The 16462-nt window shown below is 38.4% G+C and overlaps 2 protein-coding genes and 1 long non-coding RNA gene across 25 annotated transcripts in view; 1 reads left to right on the top strand and 2 right to left on the bottom strand.

Annotated features, from left to right (window-relative positions):
- Window positions 1-4128, bottom strand: part of LOC126757926 (ADP-ribosylation factor-like protein 5B) — a 30083-nt gene extending 25955 nt beyond the window's left edge. Inside the window, exons 1-2 of one of the 4 annotated variants that reach the window (XM_050471856.1) lie at window positions 4047-4128; window positions 3002-3145 (exon numbers count right to left, since the gene is read on the bottom strand). In XM_050471856.1, the coding sequence (XP_050327813.1) occupies window positions 3002-3047 (46 nt within the window). In that variant the 5' untranslated portion in view covers window positions 3048-3145; window positions 4047-4128. The other 3 variants (XM_050471854.1, XM_050471855.1, XM_050471853.1) reach the window with 3 other exon arrangements.
- A 109-nt stretch (window positions 4129-4237) lies between these two features.
- LOC126757902 (trichohyalin-like) lies at window positions 4238-9693 on the bottom strand. 20 transcript variants are annotated; one of them, XM_050471805.1, is made up of 4 exons: window positions 8896-9693; window positions 8407-8742; window positions 4660-7627; window positions 4238-4599 (listed from the first exon to the last, which is right to left on the bottom strand). In XM_050471805.1, exons 1-4 carry the CDS (start codon window positions 9587-9589, stop codon window positions 4548-4550), a joined length of 4050 nt encoding a protein of 1349 aa, XP_050327762.1. In that variant the 5' UTR covers window positions 9590-9693; the 3' UTR covers window positions 4238-4547. The 20 variants fall into 20 exon arrangements, with proteins under 20 accessions (XP_050327762.1, XP_050327775.1, XP_050327778.1 ...); XM_050471818.1 differs by having other exon boundaries at window positions 4660-7159; XM_050471821.1 differs by having other exon boundaries at window positions 4660-7159; window positions 8485-8742.
- Window positions 9694-13046: 3353 nt separating this feature from the next.
- Window positions 13047-15983, top strand: LOC126757928 (uncharacterized). Its single transcript, XR_007666799.1, has 2 exons — window positions 13047-13197; window positions 14958-15983. It is a non-coding gene; the product is annotated as an uncharacterized LOC126757928 (long non-coding RNA).
- The last annotated feature ends 479 nt before the right edge of the window (window positions 15984-16462 follow it).

Raw genomic sequence — 16462 nt, 5'->3', positions numbered from 1 at the left:
CTCGACCCATAAAAATGTTTCTCCCTCAACAAATTCTAGGTTATGGGTTGATTGTGCTCGCAGTTTTTTGCAGTCTAAATAAAACAAAAATATATAAAAAAATGTTCATAGAACATATTCACGTGTGTATGCAAAAGCTTGGCAAAGCGTACAAGTAGAATAATGTCACATAATATTCGTGGGCACCCGTACAGGCTTTGGAATTGCGTGAGCACATCATTAACATGCCTGTTGCTTTCTAAACAAATTCAGCGCAACGTTATAGGCACAGCAATTGAAGCAAAATACCGTTTTTGCGTCAGCTTAAGCGCACCATATGCCAGCACCAACAATTTAATTTGATTTTGAAATGTTAAAATTATGGTGGCGTACCCACATTTTCGCCATACTACCTCTCATTGCGCATGTCAAGGTGTTAGTAAATTTTTTAAATTTTTTTTGAAGTTGTTTACATTTGTGGCTGAAGAAAAACTGGAGCAGAAAAACAGCGTGTTCCCCATTCACTGCGCGAAATGGTCCCGCATGCCACTATATTATGCCACTTCACATGTAAACTTTGTTACACTATGAAGCAAATGAGAGGAGTAATTTAAACCCACCAAGCCTCGAAATTACTTCAGGAATGTTTTCTGCCGCTACAAAAACAGCAACAACAATATACACAATTGAAGTGTATATTTGTGTAACGTGTGCGGAAACCTACAATGTATAAAAAACAGCCAATTAACAGCAAAAGTGTGTTGTCTTGAAAACGAGTACAAAGCACCTCAAACCGCACTTTCATTTCTTCTATTTATTATTAATAATAATTATGTACAAATGAAAATTACTCTTTTCTGTTTTAAGTACAGGGCAGAAAGGGAAGGAATTTGATTTTTTGTAAATAACAAATCTTGTTCAACAATCAAAATTGAAGTATAGAAGTGAACTCATACTCATATGTACATATACATATATCCGTACTCATATTTTATTATTATTGTTTTTGGTTTACTATGCTCATATATACAAACAATATATTTTATTTTCTATATACACAAATGTACATACATACATATAAAATATTATCTAAACCGAGAAAAAATGATTTTGAAACTTGCTGATAAGATTAGAAAAGTTACAGCTTGGTACAGCTGAATAAAATGCATACAAATTATTCACACATTTAAGAAATAACGTGTGGGGTAAAACAAAAGCTGTTTCTAAAAACTAATGTAATGTAAATCAAGAAACAACTAATTAACGGAAGAAAACTTTGCACGCAGTGTCGTAGAAGTATGCCACCTTATGACCAAAAATTATCCAAATCGAACCAAAACCGTTCTAGCCACTAGGTACCGAATATGCGAACCCCAATAATTGACTTTTGACAGAAAATATCGATCAATGTGTGAGATACATATATAATTGAATTCCTTACACTTATGTCTGCGTGTCAAAAATTAAATGGAATTAGTTTTTTGTAAAAAGAATTTAAATTCAGAGTGGCTTAAATAACCAGGCTTAAGGGGCTATACCAGTGTGACACTTTCAAAAAAAAATTTTTTTTTTTGCTTTTTTCGATAGCTTATATATTCAAAAATATCCTGTGAAATCGGCGAGGTCGTATTTTAAATAGTTTTTGAATGGCAGCGTTCTAAATAGCGACCGCTCAGAGGTGCAAACATACATATATAAGTGAAACTTTAAACGCGTTTTTCTCGAAACGACATTTTTCAAATTTGCTGACATTATAACTCAACGAGAAATTAACCGATCGACTTTTGGAAATTGTCAATTTGGCATTAAAAAAACGACAATTTTTTTCGTAAAAAAACGATTTTTTTTTTCAAAATGGCGCCATTTTCTTAATTTTTGATATTTTTCAAAGATCGTAGTCCATTGTATAGAAAATATATTTAAGTTTAATAAACATTTTGAATTTTTTTGTTTCAGCTACTCAATCGACTGGAATCAAGCCAGCAGTTGAGGCACATTTTCGGCACTTCCGCAGACAGCACATTACTCCGTTATTTTTCAATATTTTTGTAATTTTTTTTTTTTAATATAGCTAAAAATATACTTTATTACGTCCATAGAACGTCGAAACATTCAATCTAGTACTTTCTTTTAAAAAAATTCACGAAAATCGCCTAATTTTTCATGCGTCACACTGATATAGCCCCTTAATGTAATTATAGGTTATAAACAATGATGCTGTCAAATGTTACTAAAGAAAAAATCACCTAATAAACACTTTTGAAAAAATCGCATAACTTTCGTTTTCTTTTGGCCAAAATCAGAAAACAAATATTCGTAGATGTAAACAAATAACCTGTTTAAATAAAGAAAAAATAAACTATAAAATCAACTAAAAAGATTCAGTATAAAAAGCGTAAAATAGAGCTAGAAGTACGAAGTTGATATTGGAAACTATACAAAACATGTTTCGCATGTCTGATTCAGTTTGAGCTGATTATTATTCCTCAAAAGTTTAAGTATGAGCCCCTCTTCAAGGTCGATTTTGTATTAAATTGAGTTTGATACAAATTTCATACACTTTGCATTTATCTTCAAATTTAAATACGGATGTATAATTAGCATTTACTGTATTATTATTTTTTTACTTATACTGTTAATTGATACCCGTTTATTTGAATAAAAAAATATATATTTCGGGTACTCACAACGTGTCATAAAGCATCGTAAAATCATAAATTTTTATACTAGTTTAAAAAAAATTGTTTTTGGATTGCATACTAAAATAAGTTTACGCAAATACAACTCTGAATGCTGTTTTCGGATCTTTATTACTTATAATGGGTAAATTTTAGAATAGCATCCCCGGATTTCGGGGATCGATCGGATCGCAGCCCTTATAAGTTTATGATACTATGTGAAAACCCTATTTGTATACAAGATAAGTGTTAATTTTTTGTTTTTATAACAATGATCTCTAAACATATAATGTAAGCCCATTGTCTTGTTTTTATATATTAATAATAAAAATATTAATACTAACCTTCATTGCCAAACATGCTCCATAATTTTGAAATTAAAAGTCCCATTTTGTTGTTAGCTGGCGTTATCCGTTTTTAGAACTAAATTGATTAACTGTAGTTTCTAACCCGTAGCTCCACTTCACTTTTACACTATTTGCTGTACACTATTTTGAAAAACAAGTATTTACACGTATTCAGTAGAAATATTGATTACAAAATATACACAAAAAATATATTTATCACCAAAAAAAAAAAATCAGTTACAATAAAAGTAACAGCTTAACAAGTTTTTGGCCAATCACTTGTAGGGGCAGTGGTATGGTACCGGTGGTGCGTAGACCAACTGTTGGCGATGGTGCGATCGTTCGCAATTCCGTTCACTTTCCGCTCAATATAATGACGTAAATTGAGCTAAATTGCAACCAGCTCTCACAAATAATAAACGACTACCAAATAACAAAAAAGCTACGTTTAGCATTGAGTATTATAAAATGGCAGTAACAAATTAAAGAAGGAAATAAGTAGAAGAAATATACAGCTATTCGTTGTCACCGTTATGTCTAGGAAAGTGTAGTAATTTTAGCAACAGCCACACCATACTTTAATGCAGTTCGCATAAAGTTACGCAGTCAAAAACAAGCTTTGTTTTATATTCCGTTTTTTCCGCAGGTATAAACTTTCACTGTTAATCACAATCCTCTGGTAATCGAACCACTGCGTTTTATAGTGAAAACAAATCAGAAAAAATATGCGCTTATATATTTTTTTATTTCATATGGATACCGCTGATGAACTGGAAAGGAATGTGTCCAGTTATTGTTAATGTGCACATGCAATTATTATTACTTTTTTGAACCAAAAAACCTTTGCGCTATTGGCTATGAAGTCTCACTTTTTATTCGAAAATGTATCGACACAAGCTTTCCATTTTTCGTTTTGTTAAACACTATTCGCATATTCAAAATAATTTTTTTCTTAACATCTTCGAAAGGCTCCCAATATGACAAAAAAATAAATTTATATAGAGAAAATAAAGCTAATTAAATTAATACACAATATTCTCACACGCATTAAAAATCTATCAAATATCACGAATGACTGAAAGAAGACCAAACTTTATCAAGCACCTTGACAGCAGCCACCAAATGACAGTGGAAAGCAATAGCATGAAAGGTGGTGTTGCCATTATACAAAAAATTAATAATTACAGGGGCACTCAAATGTTTTAAAACTAAATAGTAATTTTCATGCTTAAATCATTTTCATTTGCTTCTTTATTTGAACAATATTTTAATTTACAGAAAAGTTATTTTATATATCGATATTCATTTATATATAAATATATACACTTGCATATACTACAATAAATAACAACAGATGATTACAAGTTATTTTATTTTAATCCATAACAACTTTATAACTATTTTTCTATTATTAAATATTTTCATTATTTTCGTTAACACAGCGATTTCGCAGATTTGCTTTAGGTACACTTTATATTATTTACAATTCGTAAGCCAAGTAATCGGTTTCATTGTTCGTCATTCTGGTAGCTGGTATGTATTTTTAAAATCCTATGAGAAATGCTGAATCACCAATGTGTTGATGTGAAACTCTCCTGAAACCAAAAAATTAATTAATTAAAGAGACTGAAAACCAATGAGCCAATTACACGTACTTTATTTTAAACTCATAGTCCTTTAGCGCCTTCATTAGGGCAAAAGCCAAAATTGTTCCTTGTCCAAGTAAAATGTATCCATGTTTCCAATTTACGTTAGTCCTGGTCAGTGGGCTGGATTTCACTTCATTAGCAGTAGATTGCCTTTGCAACTGTTCAAATACTCGGATGTCAATTCCACGAGAAAGCTCACGTACCACAATTTCTGGGCGTTCATTTTCTAAACGACTTCTCTCTACCCATGAATCATCACGACTTTCTATACGATCATGCCATACCTGGCGACTACTACGCCTAGCAATATCATTCTGTTCCTCTCTGACATCAAAGCGCTTTGACTTTTGCCGTCGGTCATCTACATGCATTTCGATGGCTCGGCGTTCCTCGCGGTCATCAACACGTCGTGTAATCTCTCGTCCTTCTGGTTGTTCATCACGGCGCATTGATGTTTCACGTCTTTCTTTACGATCATCAACACGTCCTGAAGTCTCCCGTTGTTCCTGTCGGTCATCAAGACGCATTTCAATGGCGTGCCGCTCCTCGCGGTCATCAACACGTCTTGTAATCTCTCGTCGTTCTGGTTGTTCATCACGCCGCATTGATGTTTCTCGTCGGTCTTCACGATCATCAAGACGTCTTGAAATCTCTCGTTGTTCCTGTCGGTCATGTAGACGCATTTCGATGGCTCGGCGTTCCTCGCGGTCATCAACACGTCTTGTAATCTCTCGTCGTTCTGGTTGTTCATCACGGCGCATTGATGTTCCTCGTCGGTCTTCACGATCATCAAGACGTCTTGAAATCTCTAGTTGTTCCTGTCGGTCATCTAGACGCATTTCAATGACTCGGCGTTCCTCGCGATCATCAACACGTCTTGTAATTTCTCGTCGTTCAGGTTGTTCATTACGGCGCATTGAAGTTTCTCGTCGTTCTTCGCGATCATCAAGACGTCTTGCAATTTCTCGTTGTTCCTGTTGGACATCGAAACGCATTTTAATGGTTCGGCGTTCCTCGCGGTCATCAACACGTCTTGTAATCTCTCGTCGTTCGGGTTGTTCATCACGGCGCATTGATGTTTCTCGTCGTTCTTCACGATCAACACGTCTTGAAATCTCTGGTTGTTCCTTTCGGTCATCTAGACGCATTTCGATGGCTCGGCGTTCCTCGCGGTTATCAACACGTCGTGTAATCTCTCGTCGTTCTGGTAGTTCATTACGGCGCATTGAACTTTCTCGTCGTTCTTCGCGACTATCAACACGTCTTGCAATTTCTCGTTGTTCCTGTCGGTCATCTAAACGCATTTTAATGGTACGGCGTTCTTCGCGGTCATCAACACGTCTTGTAATCTCTTGTTCTTCCTGTCGGTCATCTAGACGCATTTCAATGGCTTGGCGCTCCTCGCGGTCATCAACACGTCTTGTAATCTCTCGTCGTTCGGGTTGTTCATCACGGCGCATTGATGTTTCTCGTCGTTCTTCACGATCAACACGTCTTGAAATCTCTGGTTGTTCCTTTCGGTCATCTAGACGCATTTCGATGGCTCGGCGTTCCTCGCGGTTATCAACACGTCTTGTAATCTCTCGCCGTTCTGGTTGTTCATCACGGCGCATTGATGTTTCTCGTCGGTTTTCACGATCATCAAGACGTCTTGAAATCTCTCGTTGTTCCTGTCGGTCATCTAGACGCATTTCAATGGCTCGGCGCTCCTCGCGATCATCAACACGTCTTGTAATCTCTCGTCGTTCTGGTTGTTCATCACGGCGCATTGATGTTTCTCGTCGTTCTTCACGATCATCAAGACGTCTTGAAATCTCTCGTTGTTCCTGTCGGTCATCTAGACGCATTTCGATGGCTCGGCGTTCCTCGCGGTCATCAACACGTCTTGTAATCTCTCGTCGTTCTGGTTGTTCATCACGGCGCATTGATGTTTCTCGTCGTTCTTCACGATCATCAACACGTCTTGAAATCTCTCGTTGTTCCTGTCGGTCATCTAGACGCATTTCGATGGCTCGGCGTTCCTCGCGGTCATCAACACGTCTTGTAATTTCTCGTCGTTCTGGTTGTTCATTACGGCGCATTGAAGTTTCTCGTCGTTCCTCGCGATCATCAACATGCCTTGAAGTCTCTCGTTGTTCCTGTCGGTCATCAAGACGCATTTCAATGGCTCGGCGCTCCTCGCGGTCATCAACACGTCTTGTAATCTCTCGTCGTTCTGGTTGTTCATCACGGCGCATTGATGTTTCTCGTCGTTCTTCACGATCATCAAGACGTCTTGAAATCTCTCGTTGTTCCTGTCGGTCATCTAGACGCATTTCGATGGCTCGGCGTTCCTCGCGGTCATCAACACGTCTTGTAATCTCTCGTCGTTCTGGTTGTTCATCACGGCGCATTGATGTTTCTCGTCGTTCTTCACGATCATCAACACGTCTTGAAATCTCTCGTTGTTCCTGTCGGTCATCTAGACGCATTTCAATGGCTCGGCGGCCCTCGCGGTCATCAACACCTCTTGTAATCTCTCGTCGTTCTGGTTGTTCATCACGGCGCATTGATGTTTCTCGTCGTTGTTCACGATCATCAAGACGTCTTGAAATCTCTAGTTTTTCCTGTCGGTCATCTAGACGCATTTCGTTGGCTCGGCGTTCCTCGCGGTCATCAACACGTCTTGTAATCTCTCGTCGTTCTGGTTGTTCATCACGGCGCATTGATGTTTCTCGTCGTTCTTCACGATCATCAACACGTCTTGAAATCTCTCGTTGTTCCTGTCGGTCATCTAGACGCATTTCGATGGCTCGGCGTTCCTCGCGGTCAGCAACACGTCTTGTAATTTCTCGTCGTTCTGGTTGTTCATCACGGCGCATTGATGTTTCTCGTCGTTCTTCACGATCATCAACACGTCTTGAAATCTCTCGTTGTTCCTGTCGGCCATCAAGACGCATTTCAATGGCTCGGCGGCCCTCGCGGTCATCAACACCTCTTGTAATCTCTCGTCGTTCTGGTTGTTCATCACGGCGCATTGATGTTTCTCGTCGGTTTTCACGATCATCAAGACGTCTTGAAATCTCTCGTTGTTCCTGTCGGTCATCTAGACGCATTTCGATGGCTCGGCGTTCCTCGCGATCATCAACACGTCTTGTAATTTCTCGTCGTTCTGGTTGTTCATCACGGCGCATTGATGTTTCTCGTCGTTCTTCACGATCATCAACACGTCTTGAAATCTCTCGTTGTTCCTGTCGGTCATCTAGACGCATTTCGATGGCTCGGCGTTCCTCGCGGTCATCAACACGTCTTGTAATTTCTCGTCGTTCTGGTTGTTCATCACGGCGCATTGATGTTTCTCGTCGTTCTTCACGATCATCAACACGTCTTGAAATCTCTCGTTGTTCCTGTCGGTCATCTAGACGCATTTCAATGGCTTGGCGCTCCTCGCGGTCATCAACACGTCTTGTAATCTCTCGTCGTTCTGGTTGTTCATCACGGCGCATTGATGTTTCTCGTCGGTCTTCACGATCATCAAGACGTCTTGAAATCTCTCGTTGTTCCTGTCGGTCATCTAGACGCATTTCAATGGCTCGGCGGCCCTCGCGGTCATCAACACTCTTGTAATCTCTCGTCGTTCTGGTTGTTCATCACGGCGCATTGATGTTTCTCGTCGTTCTTCACGATCATCAACACGTCTTGAAATCTCTCGTTGTTCCTGTCGGTCATCTAGACGCATTTCAATGGCTCGTCGTTCCTCGCGGTCATCAACACGTCTTGTAATCTCTCGTCGTTCTGGTTGTTCATCACGGCGCATTGAAGTTTCTCGTCGTTCTTCACGATCATCTACACGTCTTGAAATCTCTCGTTGTTCCTGTCGGTCATCTAGACGCATTTCGATGGCTCGGCGTTCCTCGCGGTCATCAACACGTCTTGTAATCTCTCGTCGTTCTGGTTGTTCATCACGGCGCATTGATGTTTCTCGTCGTTCTTCACGATCATCAACACGTCTTGAAATCTCTCGTTGTTCCTGTCGGTCATCTAGACGCATTTCAATGGCTCGTCGTTCCTCGCGGTCATCAACACGTCTTGTAATCTCTCGTCGTTCTGGTTGTTCATCACGGCGCATTGATGTTTCTCGTCGTTCTTCACGATCAACACGTCTTGAAATCTCTGGTTGTTCCTTTCGGTCATCTAGACGCATTTCGATGGCTCGGCGTTCCTCGCGGTTATCAACACGTCGTGTAATCTCTCGTCGTTCAGGTTGTTCATTACGGCGCATTGAAGTTTCTCGTCGTTCTTCGCGACTATCAACACGTCTTGCAATTTCTCGTTGTTCCTGTCGGTCATCTAAACGCATTTTAATGGTACGGCGTTCCTCGCGGTCATCAACACGTCTTGTAATCTCTTGTCGTTCTGGTTGTTCATCACGGCGCATTGATCTTTCTCGTCGTTCTTCACGATCATCAACACGTCTTGTAATCTCTCGCCGTTCTGACTGTTCATCACGGCGCATTGAAGTTTTTCGTAGCTCCTGACGGTCATCAACATGTCTTTTAATTTCTTGTGACTCCTGTCGGTTATCAAAGTGCATTGTAATTTCGTGCTGTTCTTCGTGGTTATCCAAATGTCTAACGTTTTCCAGTCGCTCCTGTTGGTTAACAGCGCGCTGTTTAACTTCACGGTTGTTAGCCCCATTTGAATAGTCTCGAGATTCTATGCGATCAACATAATCATAATACCGTTGAGGTTCTGGACGCTCTAAACCCGACTGTTTTGAGAATTCAATGTTTCCTCGTACCCAAATTTCACCGTTGCTTGAATATTTGGTCGTGGCGCTGTTTAAACATACAAAGTAATCGTTGTCTTCACAAGTGCGTAATTCCTCATGAGCGAAACTAGTTGCTACTAACAGGTAAAGGACAGTTGCTTGCAACTGCCAAAACCTGAAACCCATTTTATTTACCACTTGGTTCAGTATATTCGCGAACTCTTGTGCTTTGGATGAAATAGTAGTGATGCTTTTGTGTTTGTTGCGATTGTCCTTGTCGAGCGGATGGCTTTGACTTGACTGACCTCCTGCAAGTATTCGCAGCGCTTTTATACCAATTCCTGTGGATTCGCTGCAGGAAAACTCGCAGCGCTGCGCTCATAGTCAAAGATGTGTTCTAATTTCTTCCTTCTCAATGAACTTCATTTCCGCGCTGATTGATTAAATTCGCTTATCGCACATGTGCACCACTGCACCGCGTTAACACGCTTCAAACAGTGCGTGATTGGCCACAAAGACTTCTGTGTGCCTTCTTATGCCGGTACGGATTTGTGTCATTGCGCTTTTTTTATCGTTTTCTTCTTAAACAATAATGGTCCTGGTTTGTGAATGAATTTTCCGAAGCCTTGACAATGACGTCAATGAAGTTTCACTTTGAATGCCAAGGACTTGTTTGAGATTCATAAAAATAACTGGACGCCAGTGGAGTACAGTAGTTAATTTATTAATAATAAGTGATGAAATTGTTTTAAATTCACGAACTTTTAAATAACAGCATTTCGTTTTGAGAAAATTTGTTGATCAAACGCTTTTTTTCAGGGAGAAATTTTGTAATTATAGAAAATTCATTGTTTATAGTCGTCGTTTATTCAATACTTGCTCCAATCTCCCGCGCTTTCTGGTACAGCCTGACATATTTGACCGCAACCGCATCTAAATTTTCTGCACATTTCACAGGATGCGACCTAAAGGTATGTTTTGTTGACGTCTTCGTCTGGTGACTGTGATCGCTAATCTGTAGTAACCATACCGTTCATTTGGTTGAACTACAGAATCTGCTCCTATGTTATGGAACATTGTCTTCTTGCAGTATCCAATCATGGTAATTTTCCCCTTCGAGAGTGTTCTGTGAAACACCTCAAAACCCTAAATCCATGAGCAAATCCATGAAGCATCCACAAATATACATTTTTACGGGTGCTTAACTCTCCTTTGGAAAACAATTTCTCAACTAATTCGATTATCAAATTTCTTTGCTATTAAGCGTTTCCGACAACTTCTTAATTTAGTCGAAAAATATATTTTTCATTGCGGGTTGCGTTCATCCTAATGGACGGTAGGAGATCGCATGTGTCGGACAAGGAGTTTGGACTCATCAATCTCTCCTCTTTTGCACTTAGTAGTATCTCAAGAAATGGACTTTCAAGGGCACATCATTCCTATTGCAAAGGTAGGTCAGTGGTTTGGTTTTGAACCGAACCTTAAGCATCTCATCTTCAAATTTCACTGCAATAAAACGATAGTGGCGGAATGTAGTGGAGTTTGAAGATAAGATACTTTAGGTTCAATTCAAAACCAAATCACAGACCTACCTTTGCCCACACAAGGTGGAGTTCTCTTGCAACTTCTCGGGATCATAGTTGTTAATGATATTCTGGAAAAGCTGGAGGAAGTCGGCTCTCCATAGTTCTCACCGTTAAGGGAATATCAGCGTTAAGGGAATATCTCTGAATACCGTGTACAAGCTAATTAGGGGTATTATAGAATCGTAAGCAACTGAGCAGCTGAAAACGAGCTTTTTATTAATGCTATCTAAACCGAACTGGTTTTATTCACTATAAAGCCAAAGTAGCGTAGGCGCATTCACCATTAATGAGAGAATCGCATCTTCGGCCTGCCGACAGAGTTAAGTACCTAGGGATCCTTCATCGAGGAAGGAGCAAGGTATCGGTTGCCATATACTGCTGGTGGGGACTCTCATCAAATGTAGTTCTTAGTTAAGCCTATAATGTTCCACGGGATTTTATTTGGTGGAAGGCGTTTGAAAAACTACGCGAAAAAATTGACGAGTGTTCAACGAGCTACTCCAATCGGTATTTGTGTGTAAGAACCACAACAATTATGGCACTGAATCTGAGAATCTGGGTACTTAGATGAAAGCAAGGCGATATTGCAGGAAACTGTAAGGCTGTCAGTCTGCTAGGACAGGTACTTCAGTCTCAATAACTGCGGAATGCTAACGGCTAGAAGCTTTCGTTGGCTTCCTGTGGTTTGCTACTAAACCCCCGTGTCTCGGACCAGCTCAGCAAGCGTTGGTCAACTATCGCGAGGTTATTCTCGCACATAGTAAATAGTAAGAGGTCTAGTAAATTCTTCGCTCTCAGCAAAGCCACCTTTCAAAGGTTAGCGGCGTTCTAACTGGACACTGTCCGATTGGGATTCATGCAGTAATTGATTGAATATCTTACCAGCTGGAAGAAGACGAGATAGAATCATTTTAACACTGCAATTCGAGAAAGAGTGGAATCTTTGTCAGTTCAAGCTGATAGAAAATCTCATGAGTTTACTTTTAGAATCCAGGTGAAATAGCTTACACACCTAAACAAATTTCGGACTACTCAGGGGGCCGCTAGCTGATATCCACAGTTCTTTTAATCTGATTTCCCACCATGATGATGAGGAAACAGCCATTTAACATAACCTAAACAATATTTGTCAATAATCTGTTCATATATCACGTCAGCATGTGACGCCAAGGCATTTTGGATTTTTATTTTTAAAACTGAAACTATTTAACTCTCAACTGATACATAATTTATGACTCTTATTTAGTATATCGTATAAAAATAACCTTACATTATTTGAAATCAATTTGTTTGTATGTATGTATTTAAGTACTTCATTCATTCATAAAAAAGGGTTTCATTCACATTTTTGTGACTTGAGGAGGTAATGAAGTGGCAAAAATTACCGTTCAATAAATTTGACATATCATATTTTCAAAATTGACAAAAATAAATCGCCCTTACGACCGTTTCATGACCGTGGGCAATGAGTGCATGACTACCAGCAGATGGGTCCAGAGTTCGAACGCCGGCGAATAAAAAAATATAAAATTTGAGTATTTTAAGTTTTTTACTCCCAAATTTCCAATTTCTGATCAAAAAGCTGCGCTCTAAATGCAGTAGACGTTTGCAAGCGGTTCAATGCTGGCAAAGTCTGTTATGCGAACAGTTTAAGGAAGAGAAACTCGGCCAAAGTGCTAGTCAAGTAAGCTTAACTTCACTCTCTGTTTATTGAATGTTACATTTTTTTTATTTTTTTTTTTAAATTTTGCCACTTTTATGGCGAAATATAAAATTAATAAATTCCTTAGAAAACCCTTTCCATTTAGAAATCCCTTTCCCTTACGATTCTAACAATATGTGTGTTGGCGCAAGTGCACATTTGTGATAAGAAGAAACCAATCAAAGGAAATTAAATCGAACACTCAATACAGAATGATTAATTTTATTTATCGCCGGTTGAGCGCAGCCTGATAGCATATTACTTGACACTCAGTTAGGCGGAAAATTTAAATTGTATTAAAGGATACACTGCACTTGTATGAGTGTCCACATATGCTTTTGTGCTGAGAGAAAAGTATAAAAGAGCGAATCCATTCTAGCTTAGAGCTTAGTGCATGGATACCGCTCCCACTTGTGTGAGCTAAAGTTTCAAAAATTGTGCCGACGCTGATTGCCTAACTGTAACGTATTTTCGTGGAGAGAGTGGATTTTTGCATTTGAAAATGGGTGAGTTTAGTGTTGGTAAATTTTGGAAGTATGAACAATAGTCTTCCTTACCAAACGTTGTAAACTTTTTAGCACACACCAAACCAAATAAACTCTTAAAGTTTTGTCGGTTTCGCATTCTCCTGAATTCTTTTTCTTCTTTACTCACCGCGTACCCGGTTATAGCCGAGCTTACAACAGCGCGCCAGTCGCTACTTGCCGATGCCTCTTAATTCGCTGAACTATGTCAAAGTTGTCGTATATCTCGTACTGCTCATCGTTCTATTGCCTACGATATTCGCCGTTGCAAACGTCCAAAGGACCATAAATCTTCCGCAGAACCTTTCTCTCGAAAACTTGTAACGCCGGCTTATCAGATGTTGTCATCGTTCATGCCTTTGCACCACACAGCGGGACGGGAATGCTGAGTCACTACGAGAGTTTTTTGGTCTTTGTTCGTCGAGAGAGGACTTTACTTCTCAATTTCTTACTCAGTCCGAAGTAGAACCTGTTCTGCAGCTCGAATTATTTTTTCCAGCAGTATTGCTCAACGTCGGTGTACATAGCCATATTAGTTTTGCGGGGATTCCAAATTCAGATCTAGCAGCATAAAGGCAGCTCCTTTTCGTGCTATCAAAAACTGCTTTAAAATCGACGAAGGGGTGAAGTGTGTTTTCACGGGTCTTTTTCAAGATTTGGCGCATGGTGAATATTTGGTCAATTGTTGATTTTCCAGGCCAAAAGCCACACTGATAAGGTCCAATTGATTTGCTGACGGTGGGCATTAACCTTTCACACAGTACGCTCGATAGAACTTTATATGCGATGTTGAGGAGGCTTACCACACGGCAGTAGGCGCAGATTGTGGGGTCTACCTTTTTGTGGATAAGGCAGAGCACACTTAAATTCAAATCGTCGAGCATGCTTTCGTTCGACCATATTCTACAAAGAAGCTGATGCATGCTCCTTATCAGTTCTTCTCCATTTGAATATTTGAATAGCTCGGCCGGCAATCCATCGGCCACCGCCGCTTTGTTGTTCTTCAGACGTGTAATTGCTATTCGAACTTCTTCATGGTCGGTCAACGGAACGTCTGCTCCATTGTCATCGGAGAATCGGGTTCGATATCTCCTGGTGTTATGCTTTCACTGCTATTCAGCAGATTGGAGAAGGGTTTTCTCCATAATTTTACACCTCTGGGGGTTCTATAAGAGTATGCTCCGGTCTTGAAACCTTCTGTTAGTCGCCGGATCTTTTCGTAGAATTTTCGAGCATTACCCGTCAGCCAGCTTGTCAAGCTCTTCGTACTAAAGCATTTCGACATCTCTCGTTTTTTGTCTGCAAATGCGTCTCGCTTCCCTTCTAAACTCTCGGTATCTATCCCTGCCTTTTAATGTACTAAATTAGTAGATTTTCTGTGCGTAGATTTTAAGGACCTGTTTGTAGCGTCCATTGCTTTTAGAATCCGCAATTTTAATATTCGGTTTTTAAAAAAGTATTAATTCAATCGTCCACATTAATATTGTCGATTTCAAAATAGATATTATGCACCCATGCCAGCGCTTCTTTCTTGAACTCGATTTTTGGGTTAGTCTTTAGCTTTCTGTGATTTTATCGTACTTCATGGCATTTTTATCAATATAATAAAAAATATTACAATTGGACTCTTCAAACCCGCGAAATTTATAACTTTAGAAATCTCGTTATCTTCTCAACACACCTCATATATCTAAATATTATACATCTCAAATGTGATATCAAAAACTTTTTTATATTTTCAGAATGACGAAGGCTTACTTCAGGGTGCGAGGCGCCCAAACTCAACACTTCTGTTTATTGCCTTTATTTATTTATTTATCTAGTTTAATTTTGTTTAGTAAATTTGAAGCGTACAACATTTTCATAAAGCCTAATCAGTCGAGACCATCCATGCACAAAACAAAAATGAGTTAAAAACATATTAACGGTTATTTTTTGTGGTTACATAAACGTTGCCGACGCTCCAACAAAACTTTGTGCGCATTGCTGAAAGAATTCTCACTTCAGTTAATATAATTTAACACAATAAAAACAAAAACAATTATGGACAACTTTCGAGCGTGTGTAAATTGGACTACCCTACTAGATGGAAATGTGAATCACAATAACTAAACTTAGTAGCACATAAGTATGTGAAGCGAGTGAAATTAAACGCCATTTCATGTATATATGTATAACTATCTAGTAATTAACCAAAGCTTACTACTTGTTGCAAAATTTTCAAAATATTACAAAAATATGCTAGAAAAGTGTTGAAGAAATTTTCATGCTTTCCTGAAGCCTAGAATTGAAGAATGTGAGAATTATAATCATACCTACATACATAGATGTATATGAAATATGCTATAAATTAATTGTCATTATCAAAATAAATTGTTGTGTGTGTATTAATTAAAGTTTATTATGCTCTACTCAGTCCTTAAGTCATCATCTAGTATGAATATTCGAAGACCTCAAAACATGTTGCTGTTGTTTGGGATTACAAAACAAAAAAAACATAATGACTTAGAAAGAGCATGACATTTTGAATTTTGGTTGCGAAATACAATAAATTTGGCACTAAATCTCAAAATTAAAAATACAAAATTATACGATATTAATTGACTATATAATCATATGTAAATGCACCAATACGGCGATACAAGAAATACATATATACATATATATACTATGTTTACTAAGCGATTTCAGGAGAAATGAGCACTTATGTAACACATTATACCAAGCATTATAAATATAAATAAAAATATGTAAATGTGCAAATTTAACTTAAGAGAGTTTCACAAATATTAATTATTATTCAAATGTTCAACTATAATTGCATGCTTTTAATGAAAAAATATAACTTTAGTGTTGGGTGAAATGAAAAATGAAGTTGTTTCTTTATGTTTCAATGTTTTTGTTGTTACAAAAATTAAGTGGGTTTGGAGAATGGACTCTGGATGTATATAAATTTGGTTTAATTTTGGTTAGGTAGACTTGAGTAGTAAAGAAGAAGAAGTAAATTTGAGCAGAAATTGTATTATTTCATTACTTTGAGATCTAAATTTACATGCAACCGTTCTCAAAAGTATATATATCCACCATAAATCCTTGTTTCTAAACATCAGTTTGTTATTCATTACTATATGAATGATTTATTTAACTGATATAAAGGGTGATCCATCTCGAGGCTCCTTACTTTTTTAAAGAAAAAATACAGAAACTTCAAGTTTAATGGGGAATGTTTATTACCATTCGAAAGAAC

The sequence above is a fragment of the Bactrocera neohumeralis genome, chromosome 5 (genome assembly GCF_024586455.1).
Source record: "Bactrocera neohumeralis isolate Rockhampton chromosome 5, APGP_CSIRO_Bneo_wtdbg2-racon-allhic-juicebox.fasta_v2, whole genome shotgun sequence".
NCBI lineage: Eukaryota > Metazoa > Arthropoda > Insecta > Diptera > Tephritidae > Bactrocera > Bactrocera neohumeralis.
This window is presented reverse-complemented; position numbering and strand designations above follow the sequence as displayed.